The following is a 13,149-nucleotide window of genomic DNA, read 5'->3' as shown; positions in this document are numbered from 1 at the left end:
TTCTCTATGCTTGTTTGAATGCCTCTCTGCACTAACCTAGCACTTTCATATCCACCAGAATAGAACCATAACCTACTAGAAGCCTACAGTCTTTCCCAAGAGCTAGGTCAGAAAACCTTTAAGATAGGCTAAATTCAAAATTGATACAAATATTCTAACTGTATGTTGTCCAGTTACTCACAATCACAGAATTCATTTGAAAATCCTCAGTTCTTACTGTCCTGAAAGATTGTTTTGTCCAGAAGTATTGTCCTCAGCTTTAAAACAAACTCCCCATAAAGGCAAAACCCATTTGTTCCTATCGTTTTTAAAGCAAACATACCTGGCAAGGCCTGTCAGAGACGTATCAGCTGCATGGGTACTAGATATGCACAGATTTTGCTTGCTTTTTTTTTAAACACAAATGTCTACTATTCCAGAGAGCTGCCTAAAAAAAGGGAAAAAGTGTTTTGCATTTTATTCTACAGAGTCATACGTTCCCTGATGTTTTGTCACACTGCTGTGAAACAAATGATACTTTCTTTAGGATTCCACAGAATAACAGCACCTTTGTTCTATAGGAAAGCACTGCAATATTCAGCAACTGCCTAGATTGTAACCAGGTAAAGACATAGCAAAAGCAATTGTTTGTACCCAGAGTTATGTGAAAGACCAAGAGATGATCAAATATTCTCAAAATATTTATCTCAAAATATAGTCTCAAGCAGAGTTTTACCTATCACAGTCCTTCCTGTGTCTGGTGGTTCCCTACTTCAAATGACAGAAGCACTGCCAACAAGAAAGAGCAAGTCCCCAGCATCTCCAGCTGCTTTCAGCTTAGGCAGCAGTGAGACAAATTCCTTTTCCTAGGACTGCTTTTCCACCATCCCTAAAGACTCTGTCATCACCCTGCTGAGGCTGGCACCTGGCTTGAATTCAAAAGAAAGGACAGGTGGGACAGCATGCACCAAAACTCACACATTGCACACCAGAAATTACACTTTTCTAGGTAAAAACAGAAAAATCAATCCCATATTATGACTATTATTCCTTAGGCAGCGCAGCTAGAGCTGTATTTGAGCTAGGAAGTAATTCTATCAGGATAAAAACCACAGGTTTATTCATCTAAACCAGTGCCTTCAAAGCTCCACTTCATCATTTTCTGCACGAAATTAGGGTAAATAGGGGTAGTAAAAGAGTCAAAAGACTGTGTTGGCACTTGCAGAATTTTGACAGTGCACTAGATGTTTGTTTCAAGTCTGAGAGCACAACACAAAGCTGCATGTACAAGCAGATCTGTAGCTTACTGAGCTGAGCATTCCAACACCAGTATTAGAACAAGCCACTCAACTAAAACCAACTTGTCTCACAGGTGGTGATTTTCTGACACCTGCCTCACACAGATAACGCTGGTGCTTGCTGTTTATTTTTTCAGGTAGCTCAATCTGATTTGCAGCAGGGATGTGCAGAGGAGCATATGGGATGCAGGCAGTGCCACACACAAGGGTTGCTCATTTTAGGGCACCTCAATCCAGATTTACTCACCTGGACCAAGAGGGAGAACTATCAGCAACCTGAATTACTTATTAAAACTACAGAGGCTGAGCTGATCACAAACAGCAGCACTGTAAAGTGAAACTATCCACACCTGTTGACACTGCATAGGAAAAAAAACCACATACACAAAACCAGCCAGGAAAAATATTCCTTAATATTATCTGTCCAGTACCTTTCAGTTATTAACATAATTTAGCAAACATTTCAAGCTGTTTACAAACCTCTAGCAGCAGCTACCAAAATCCCAGAAAAAAAAATTAAATTAATGTTTTATAAAACTCCTTAAATTATAAAGCTTTTAGTTCCTTGTCATTGAAAGTTATTCTTCACCTCATTTTAATGTGCATATTTCAGCATTTAACATCATTAGAATAACAAATGCTGTTTTTAAGAAGGTAAGAGACTAAAGGATGGTACTTCAAACATAATTCAAACTACTACATTATACATATCACCATGAATCTGCAAACACATTCAGTTTTACTAAGAAAAAAAATCTTGCATGCTTCCTTCATACTGTCAAATTACTCATCTCTTGGACAAATGAATGAAATAAAAAAAGTAACATTAAATTTTTTTATCATAAAAGCAAACTGATTTTGTGGCCAGCAAAACAGTGATAGCCATTTATTTAAGAGGTTTAATGTTTGACCAGCAAGGCAGTCAAACACTAAAAACCTGCCACCAGTCTTTCAACTAAGGGACAAAGCCAAGAACACCAAGATCTCCAGAAGATACGCTGACATTCACAGAAATGGAAAATATTTGATTTTCCTGAATAAAAAGTTACTGCAATCCCATAGAAATTGCAAAGGCAAGACAGAAAGAGCTCTTTAAGATCTTTACTACTCAGAATTAATCAAAGCAAAACAGCCATCCTAGTGATAATCCCCTTTAGTGCTTCACAGTTTATGCAATAGTCAATTACTAAAGAGGATGAAAGACAGAACAATCTTTGCAAATAGGTCACTGTCTATATTTATAATGATTAAAACCAACCTGCTGCTAAAAGTAACTTTTAATAAGCATAAAAAGTAACATTCAGACAGTGCCATGTATTTATTCTTAAATACATTCTATGTCTCCTATGACAAAAGAGGAGGTAACATGCATCAGAAACAAAGTTATTTCCCATAGGTTATCCATTAGCATTGCAAAAAGCAGATTTAAATTTCTGTCTGTAATTTTATCATGAAGTATCATCCTCAAAGATATCACCTAAACATTCTTAACATGATCTCTGAACTTATCCAACTCTCCCTGTCTGCACACCCTCTCTCAAAACTTGGTAAGAAGGGAAGCATTGCCCATGGTGCTTTTTGAAGACCATTTTAATCTCTTCTTTTGCTTCAGCTCTTCCTGCCTGTTTAGGCATGCCTGAATGTGTAGGTCCTTTTTTTGTTTTTTCTTTTTTTACTTCAGAACAATTACCCAGGTCTCTGCTTCTACTGCATACTGCTCAAACATCCCATCTGCTTCTTTCAAGTACTGTCCCTATCTGCTAAAGAATCACTCAGAACTTTCCTTCTTCCCCATATGCTTGGCCTCCCTCAGGAATATTTTTGCCCTTTCCTTGGGATCAGAACACGACACCTGGCACCATTTTCCTGAAATTTCATTGAACTTCATTGATGCTTTGAGTGCCACCATTGTCTCAGTGATTCTTACAGCCAGCTGTGCATTCACTCAAACCATTTCATTCAGTTCCAATTCGACCTGCAGTTACTGTCAACACCAGAGATTTAAATCTGGTTAAACTGAAGCTTGTTTCCTCTCAAGCCCTACTTCCTCTAATTACCTCCAGCCTCCCACAGCTCAAGTCCATAAGCTAACCTATGGTTCTTACAATGCCTTATCCACCAGAGTGGCAACCAACAGTTATCATTTCTTTGCAATAAAACATCAAAAATGTTTATTACCCAGTCCTAATGTTTCTCTCGACCAAATCCCTTGCTACACCTTCATTAGCAAATCCTTCTGCTCACACTGCTACCTGTCTGTCCTTCACATATTTCATCTGCTAAAAAATCCTTCCTTTTTGCATTACTTTGGAGGCTCTGGATCTTCCAGTATTTCCACAGCCAGCAAGCTTATGACTTCAAGACTGTACAGCTGCAGAACCAGCACTTCATTACTGGCAAGGAGGAGGAGGATAATCTGCAGAGAATAATGTAACCACTTCTTACGAAGATCTCACAAGAGAAGCATTCTTCTATATCTCATATATTTGTACTCAAGGACAGTGAAAACACACTGAAGGTCAGGCTAAAACTGAATGCTCTCACCTCAATACCCCAAAAAATTACTTACATGAAGGCATCATTAAGGTAATTCTAGCTTCTAATCTAAATTTAAGAGAAAACACCTGTAGCTTAGAGTTTATTATAATGCAGACTGCATAAAACTGAACTCCACAGCAGGCAGGGGAGGGAGAAGCAGTCAGTCTTGTGAAGTGAAATCCTGTTTGTGCGTGAAAGCCAGGAACTTGATGTTCTCACTACAGACTAAGAGCAATAAAAACAGCTTTCTGAGCCATTAATTTCTACACAGCTGATTTCTACTAAACAATGCTCATTATTGAAAGAATTCTGAAAAAACTGCCAAGCTGTTCCAGTGAGAAGGCTGGCACTCTGAACATCCAGACTGAGCTAACGGTGACATCAGTTCTACCACTGCTTTAATCCCCACGGCTACTAAATGTCAAACATTTTCATTGTATTTAAAGAGCTTGCAATTGTGCACCATGAGATTAAGTTACAAAATAAGGCAAACTGCAAGGCATAGCAAGCATCCACACTCTTGTTGCCCAAGATTCTCATAATGGCAAGTGAAACTGCCAAGCATTTTCCACAGCCAAAGTGTGGCATTTTTAGCATTTGTCACTCTTAAACACTGTGAAAACTCCCCCCTTTCAGACCTCCCATAACAGTGTCTACAATACATGCATTGCTGCCCCACTCAGATATAAATTCATAAATCAGTTGTAGCGTTGAATAAAGTATAGTGGGGAGAGAGGAGAATGGTGAAAAGATTAAGTGTCACTGCATCAAGAGGCACAAAGTCCAGTGGAAACTGAGCTGCAGGCCATATATTTATTATTGACAAAAGACACCCATGTAATATTAATTCCATCTGCTTTACAGAAGGAAATGCATCAAATTATAGTCAACACAGAAGAAGGAACTGTCCTACCATGTAATAGAAATTTTAATGTAGTAAACCATTTAAAGTAGGATATATTTTCTAAACATTCCTTGGTATTTTCATAATTTGTTTGGCAATTGATTAATATGGCAGTAACATGCCAACACACACTTCTAAAATAAATATCTAATTATTTAATCACTTTATCGTGCCAAGCTCTGAGTGGTTCATATCAACTACACTGAGCTAGGGCAGTGCTGCAAAGAAAGTGCAAGAAAGCTCATGGATTCTCACACTGTGTAAGACATCACTGAAGAAAAGAAATTAAATTCAGTAATCCTATTCATTCCATACTATTTGGGGGAGGGGTGATGAAGTTAAAACTAACATAAAATATACAAATATTAGAGACGTGGTGACCTATAACTATAGAAACTGAACATCAAGAATGAGGCCAAGAACATAGTAGGATATTGAAAACTACACATTCTAAATATTACAATAAATATACATACACACAGTTCAAGATTCTGTAATTCACCTAATCAATCTTGTATCTTTAAGATCTTCCCATATTGACTCGTTCCTAAGCAGCTTTGCCTTCATTGTTTCTTATTAGCAAAGTACTGATTCACAGCTCTCAATGGTAAAACTTTTCATGTCTAATGTTAGTATCAAGTTTGATTTGAGATACTCTGCTACTCTGAACACATGCTGCCAAGTGTTGTAACAATCACTTTTTACTGTAACAATCACTTTTTATCCAAGCAAAAACAGTTTCACACTACAGCTTAAGTTCAAGAGTAGGGAGCTTTGAACAGAATTTAAAATAATTGAACATGTCCCTAAAGAAAGATGGGGAAGGCAAGTGTGAGGTGGGGAAATTATCTACATACACACATATATAAATATATAACTATGCGTATGCACACAAACATCACTGGTTTAAGAGCAAACCTGGATTACAACAGACTAATTAACTTGGTTACCCGTACCAGAAGTGACCTGATTAAGTCACAGTTCTAATCTTTTGATGGGGGTGGGGGTTGCCTGTTAAAAAAAAATTAAGAAGTGAGAGAAACTGCTTTACCAAGGACAAAGGCCGTCAATGCTCAGTTTGAACCAGAAGTAGGAGTACATCATTCCTGAGATTCTTCCATACTAATTAACAAACTCACATGTTTTGAGTTTTAATCCAGAGTAAAGTTGTGAGAAGCAAAATTGGCAGGGCTGACTCATTAAAGCAGTCTACAAATAAAATGATCAAGCCAGAAATTCAACTCCATATAAGTCTTAAGTGTAATTAAACCCACCAAGACATTAATTTACAGTTCTTATGTTATCTATACACAGTTAGGGAAAACTGACAGTAACTTGCACATTTCAACAGGCCAAATCATGAGGAGTTACAGCAGTAGGCTCCCTTCCTCTGAAAGAAAATACAACCCAAATTCCATGTAATATTAAAACAATCTTAATATGGAAACACTATTGTTCTTTAACTTTAAATCACAGAATAATGTGAATGGAATAAATTCCCATAGCACAGAAATTCTGCAAGAACTAAACACATGAACTGCTTTGATTTTAGTAACAATTTCATGCTGAGAGAAGACATTTTTATTTGAACAACTGGAAATTTTGGGGAATAAATCTCAAAACAGTAGCAGACAATTATGGCAAAAACAAAAGAAAACAAACCAGACATGGTGGCCACTTTTCAGCTTACCTGCACTTGTTCTGTGGAACTGCTACTGAGTTCATCTCCAGACTCTGAATCTTGGTGAATTTTTTCTGAGCCTTCTCCTGCTGAATCACAAGACTGTTCATGCAAAAAGCTGGTCTTCTCTATTTCCAAGAACTCTGGGCATGGGAAATGACCCATGGAAATGGTTCTAAACTGATTGGAAACCTTGGGAGATTGCAACTCATTGTTAAGTTTTCCATTGTTCTGGGTAAGGTCCAGACTCAACCCAAAAGTCTGACAGGGGCTATTGTTGGGTCCCAGGTTTTGATTGGCATCTCGAACTAAGCAAGACACTTGAACTGGAGAACATTTTCCAAAACTAGAAAGCTCTGGTGACTTATTCACATTTTCTGTTGATCTCTGTAATCCATGTGTCAACTTCAAGGTGTTATTTGGCAACATGCTTGCCTGCTTCACAGGTGGCATCAGTGCTTTCCGGGGTATTTCCTTCACATATTGAGCTGGCACATAAAAGGGTTTGGAATTTTCGTCTCTTTTGACTTGCCACCAATCATCATTAGTCTTTTTCACTAAGATGTATTTTTCCCCTTGCTTGATCACAATTTTCTTGTCCTTGGCCTCATACTCATAGTCATACTCCACTTGAATGTAAAATTGTCCTGGAAGCATCTTCCCACCCTTATCAGCCATTTCTATCTGAAGATATTTCACCTTTTCAGACAAAAGGAAAGCGACATTCTGTTTCAGTGTTATTTTCCTGTTGATGTTCAGAGCTGTAAGAATAAAAAAACCAGTATATGTAATCAAGTGGCTGTTTAAGAGCACTTTGGATAAAACTAATTTTGAAGAAATCCTGCCTACTTAGACTAATTGATGAAAAATGCAGTATTTTCAGATAGCCTTCTGCGTGTTGAAACAGAAAATCAGTAGAACAACTTAGATCACTGATTGAACTGTCCTATTCACACAAGCCTCCTGCTATCAAGTGGCTCATTAGCTTCATTAATTAATTAGTTATTGCTTCTATTACTGATTAATATTGATTAATCACTGGGGATTTGGTGAGGGGACTGATCTGAGTCAATCTCTTGCTTACATATAGGCTTAATTTCTTAAATGAACTGTTAATACACTAGTTTTAATCAAAATATTCCAAAGAAGACTTATCTACCTTACAGAAAACCTGATCTAACCAAATATTTAAGGGCTAGAAATTAAAATGCAAACAAAACAGTGACACAGTGACAAAACAGGACTATGAACCAAAATGGGTAATGAAATAATTACTAATACATGAAAATTCTGAAAAGCACTTCTCAGCATCTTTATAATCCAGACAACTGCCACTGCATCCACACCTACAAACAAATTCTATTTAATCATGTAGCATCAATGTCCAAATTCATGGCTGGGTAAGCATTAGTCTTGCCAACTTGCACTGAACACAATATAGTAGGATTTTTAACCTTGAAAATCAATGCATGTAAGATCTCCATCATTCACACAGAAAGTAGGAGAATTCAAGTAAAATGCTGCCATATTTAATCTTATGAAGATTAACAAACACATTTTTTATTTTTAAATGCACACATTTCACGAATGAGAAAAGTTATGTAGAAACTTGCAGCCCTGCAAGTTAAGACTTTGTGATGAGATTTGTAGCCTTTACCCTGCCACAGAGTGGAACTAATGCAATTCCATGCAGGCACACACATGCAGAGTGAACTCAGCTGCTAAACGGGACCAAGGACAGAAATAACAACAGAAAAGAACTTCTGGGGAGATCTAAAGCAGAAACCCACTAAGGACCATTCAATTTTCTTTTGCTATTTCTGTTATTTAATCTGAGCCTTGAAAAAATACATTTGGATCATAACTCAGAGACAAAGTAGAAGGTAAAAAGCTCAAATACTACACCAAGACAGAAGTGCCCATCTTTAATCTATGTCTCTCTCCTACAGACCATCTTCTTTCACTTCCAAGAAGCATTTCCTACAGGTAACCAGGAAGCCACCACCGTTTTCAAAGTTCCACACAGAACCACAAGGTCAGGTTTGCAATTTTATCAAAGACTTGACAGAAGGAATGATGGTGCCACATTCAACAAAGCTGACAATAGGAACACAAAGCAGGAGAAAAGAATGCCAGGATTCTGGTGTTTACTCTCTACCATAAAATGGTACATTGACATTCAAAGTCTATTTACAGCCTTGGTACAAAACAACTTGCTTACCTGGTATTCTACATAAATAGGTGTTTTTAAGTGCAGCTCTGCAGTTGTTTAGCAACAGCAGCAGAAGGTAAACATGAACAAATTGCAGCTATTCCCACTCTCTTCCCAGTTTTGGAAGCTCTGCCATGCAAATGCTATTTTTTTCTTCTTAGCAAACCTGACTCCTTCCAACACTTCTTCAAAGCTGCTATCAACCCCTTTCAAGGCTTCCAGGTCAGACACCAGAAAAATGCAAGTCTTACCAAGCTGCAGTTTATCTCAAAGCTCTGTTACCTCAAAAAGCTGAACCACAGGACAAGGTTCCATTCAAAATCTTTCTCCCACACAGAAACCAAAGAGAGAACATAAGCCTCTGGTTTCCCACAGGACTAACAAATGTTTAAAAGCTTGGATTTTTCATTCCTTTTTTTGCCAGTTCCATATGACAACTTCTTGAGAATGCATGCTTAAAATTTTTTCAAGACAGAAAGGTTCAACAGGTTGCATGTTATGCTTTAAAAAACCCAAAATGTTGAATAATACAAGTTAAATAAAACAGAACAGTTACAGAAATAGCTCTACCCACTTTTGAAGTCAGTTTTGCAGCCTAATCCATTTCCAAAAAATAACAACAAAAAAGAAATAACAAAAATAAGCAGCACAATTTTTGGTCTTTCATCCAAGCTGCAAAATTATCAAGTCAATAGCAAACATTTGGTAATGTTGAACATATGATTAAAGACAGACAGGCTGCGTTCAGCCAGAATACTGAAACAGATTTACAAACAGATCACATCATCATGATTGAGCAAGGCTCCAATTCTCCTCCTCAACCCAAAAAAGCAATAAATATGTATGGTACAGGTAGGAAATTAACCCTGAAGATCAGCAAACAGCTACCACACCTTGATTTCACAGATTCAAATGAATTAATTTTTGTTTTGCTTTATTTTTTTTTTTAATGCAGCTCTTGTGTCACAGAAGGTAGACTGCCTGTACTCTCTGTGCAGCCCAGGGGACAGCTAATTGTAATGCCCTTTCATGAAGAAAGAACATAGAACAGTTTTAAGAACCACAGGAGCCTTGGTCAAACCTCTGCTGTAAGGGGCTCACAACCACGCAGGTGTGAATGCACAATATTGACACCCGGAGTACTGATTTCACTGTGCTACCAGCCAACAGCTGAAGTGATACAGCTGCTCAGTCCTGTACCCTCACAGTATTTCTGTTCCTTACCATTTACCTGCCATGCTCGATGGCATCCACGTTGGTAAAGAAGGTTGAACTACTCTAATTAGAGGATGGTAAATATGAAAAATCATTTACTTCCACAGAGAACATCTGTAAGCTTTCATACCTTAACACTTTATTTAAAGTCTCAGTATGTGATTGAGAGATTAATAACAAATGGCCTCACTAAGAAAACCTATGTTCATGAACACCAAAAAAGAGACTCAGACCTCGCATTTCTCCTGGTGAAGAAAACCCCAGTCACTACTGGCAGATGATCTAAGGTGGGTCACATCCCCGTGGACACACAAGCCAGCATTTCACGGATCATTCCCGCTGTCCCACGAGAGCGGAGCCTGCCGAGGGCAGGCACGGGGTGCGGCAGAGGCGAGCAGGGCTCTCACTCCGCAGCGGGGCAGGGAGATCCCTTCGGACTCTGGCTGCCATGGAACCGTTCCCATCTCTTACTCAGCTAAGGCTGACTAAGGCTGCCAGCCCTGGGTGTTCGCAGAGGTCAGCTCCTCCCTTCCCCCGTCCGCCCGCGGGCGCGCCCCGGCCCGGGCCAGCCCTGCCCCATCGGATACACCGGGCACAGGGCCAGCCCTGCCCCATCGGATACACCGGGCACAGGGCCGGCCCTGCCCCATCGGCACCGGCCCTGCTCCATGGGCTCCACTGATCCCGGCACTGGGCTGGCCCTGCCCCATCGGACCCTCCCGGCACCGGCCCTGCCCTACCGGATCCACCCGGCACCGGGCCGGCCCTGCCCCATGGGCTTCGCTACTCCCAGCACCGGGCCGGCCCTGCCCCATCGGACCCTCCCGGCACGGCACTCGGGGCTCCGGGGAACTCTCCCCACACGCGGGTGCACCAGGGGTTCGGCATGCCAACCCTCGCCTCTAGCTACGTTTTTATGCGCGTCCCCACAAAACGAAACCGTTTGTATCTAGAGCCGATGTGACAGCTCCAGTCACCCTCAGGCAGGCAGGGTTCCAAGAGCTGTAGGTCCGCTCAGAGCGCAGCCTTTCCTGGAGCAACCTGACCCCTGCAGCTGCACCCTCACCTCCTTTCAGCATCCAGCCTTAGCTACAGAATGGTGCTCTCTCGATTGATCCTCAAGTCCATGGAAATGCTTGAAAGAAGCACAGTCCTAAGACACAGAATCATAAATATAATCATATGTGATACACATATAGTATTCTCATGTATTGCATGAGATATGATCACCCCTACCTTCAGCATTATCCTAGAATTCAAGACTCACTCCCACTCTCTTTTGAAATTATCAGGCACAGTGCATCTCTGGAAGATGAGAAGATTTACTTCTCATCTTCACGAACCAGGTAACTGAGTCTTGGGAAATAACCTAAAATACTTTTTGCTATTTCTTTTCTTTTCCCCTAGGGAAAAGAAAAGAAAAAAAGAAAGAAAAAAAAAGCCCCTTCTGGGGTCAGGGAATTGTTACTTACTTTCCAATACAAGCAGATGATAAATTGTTAAAAGTGCTACTGAGTACTAACGGATCGCCTTAAATTTCTTTGTGTGACCTTGTTCACAGTGTCCTACAAAGCAGCAGCAGTTGACTTGTGTAATCTTTTTCCATTTTCAGCATCAAACTTCACCCACTACTGAAATGAACCCTTGCGCAGTGCTGATACAGAAATAAACTCAATTACGAAGGCTAATTTAAGATAAATTCTTAACAGTTCAGGCCAGATGAGATACCCTGGCTACACCTCAATAGATTCCATGATTCTTCTTCTCCCTGGGCAGTTTTCTTAAGGGTTCAGGCTGTACCTGCATGACCACAGCCTGGGGGACTGGTCCCTTGTCAGACTTCAAACCCATTCATACCTTTCTTCCCAAGGGGCACCACTGCTTGTCCAGCACCCCTGACTCTTCAGCCAGTATTTTCCTGCAGACCAGCGCCTGCAGGAGCCACCCTCTGCAAAGCACCACTGAGCATGCAAAAGTTGCACACAAATAGAGGCAAATGGAAACGACAGATATAACCAAAACACAGACAACTTACAAGCTGTATGAAAACAAGCTCAGCCCTTCGCTCTTTCCTCAAACACTCTTCGAAATCGAGCACTACTCGCAAGTAAACTACCTACCCGGAGCTCACCCGTCTTTAAACGCTAGAGGCATAATAAGCAACCATTTAATAATTGCCCGTGACTCAGAGCACTGAATAAGCGATGCATTTTAAACAAGTGTCAGGACAACTTTTCAGCGCCGCTGCAGCCCGCGCCCCCCTCCCCCCGCTCGCTGCCTCCCTGCCAGCCCCGCTCGCTCCTCGGTGCGGGCTTTTGTTAAGTTGTTGACTGCGAGGGCTGGCTATAAATAGCGCGGCTCGGCCCAGCCCGGCCCAGCCACCCCAAGTTACCGCGCTCAAGTTCACACAAGGGCGGCGGATCCCCCCGGCCCGGCGGGGGCGCCCGGGAAGGGCGGCGGAGCCGCCGCTGCCTCCCTTTGTCTCCCGCAGGTGAGCGGGCGCCGCTCGCACACGGCAGCGCGGGCGGCCCGGCCCGGCAGCGCGGCCCGCGGCGGCGCCCAGGTGCGGAGCTGCCTCCCGGCGCCGCCGACTCGGCGCTCCCGGCGCCGCCCGCGGAACGGAGCCGCCGCCACCGCCGGGGGCAGCGCGGGGCGGCGCCGCCCGGAGCCCGGCGGGCGCGGGGAGCGCTCTGCGAGGGGCACCGGCAGCGGCAGGGCGGGAGGGCGGCCCGGGGGGCTGCGGCCCCTGCGCCGGCCCGGGCGCGGACGTTCCCCCGCGGGGCCACCCAGCCCTGCCCGCCCGTCCCAGCGGCAGCAGCGCCGCGCTCGTTCCCGTTCCCGCCCCCGCCCTCCCTCCCCGGCGGGCGGAGGGGCGCGGCGCAGGCACCCACCTGCCGGCCGGGCCCCCTCCGGCTCCTGCTGCGGCGGCTCCCGCTCCGCTCCCGCCGCGGCCCCGGCGAGTGTCGGCTCCGGGGCACGGCGGCGTCACCGCGGGTCACGTGCCGGGGCGGGCCCGGGCGGGGGTGGGGCGGGGGCGGTGCCCGGGACCGCCCGGCCCCCGGTGAGAGATCGGCGCTCGCACCGGTCCGTCTGTCCGTCCTGCTGTCCGCCTCGCCGGAGCGCTCCGGTGCGCGGCTGGAGCGGTGCCAACAGCTCCCGAGTGATGCCGTGTGTGAAACACCCGGGCCTCTCTGTCCCTGCTGAAACGAACAGAGGAAAAACAAAAACACCTTCCTCCCTGCAAACAGGGTTGTCTGATTGTTCAATAGACGATACCTGAAGAAACCACATTTTTTAAGTAGTTACCCAAAGTGAAATAATA

The 13,149-nt window shown here is 43.0% G+C and overlaps 1 protein-coding gene across 7 annotated transcripts in view; it reads right to left on the bottom strand.

Annotated features, from left to right (window-relative positions):
* Positions 1-12,831, bottom strand: part of ARHGAP12 (Rho GTPase activating protein 12) — a 74,064-nt gene extending 61,233 nt beyond the window's left edge. For 6 of the 7 annotated variants that reach the window (XM_064703999.1, XM_064704002.1, XM_064704001.1 and 3 more), the window contains exons 1-2: positions 10,894-10,921; positions 6,410-7,161 (exon numbers count right to left, since the gene is read on the bottom strand). In XM_064703999.1, coding sequence (XP_064560069.1) covers positions 6,410-7,161; positions 10,894-10,906 — 765 coding nt within the window. In that variant the 5' untranslated portion in view covers positions 10,907-10,921. Of the gene's footprint in view, positions 1-6,409; positions 7,162-10,893; positions 10,922-12,718 lie in introns of those variants that run through there. The other variant, XM_064704003.1, reaches the window with a different exon arrangement.
* Between the last annotated feature and the right edge of the window lie 318 nt (positions 12,832-13,149).

Source organism: Zonotrichia leucophrys, chromosome 2 (assembly GCF_028769735.1).
Source record: "Zonotrichia leucophrys gambelii isolate GWCS_2022_RI chromosome 2, RI_Zleu_2.0, whole genome shotgun sequence".
Taxonomy (NCBI): Eukaryota; Metazoa; Chordata; class Aves; order Passeriformes; family Passerellidae; genus Zonotrichia; species Zonotrichia leucophrys.
Note: the sequence above shows the minus strand (reverse complement) of the source record. Positions and strands in the feature narration are given on the sequence as shown.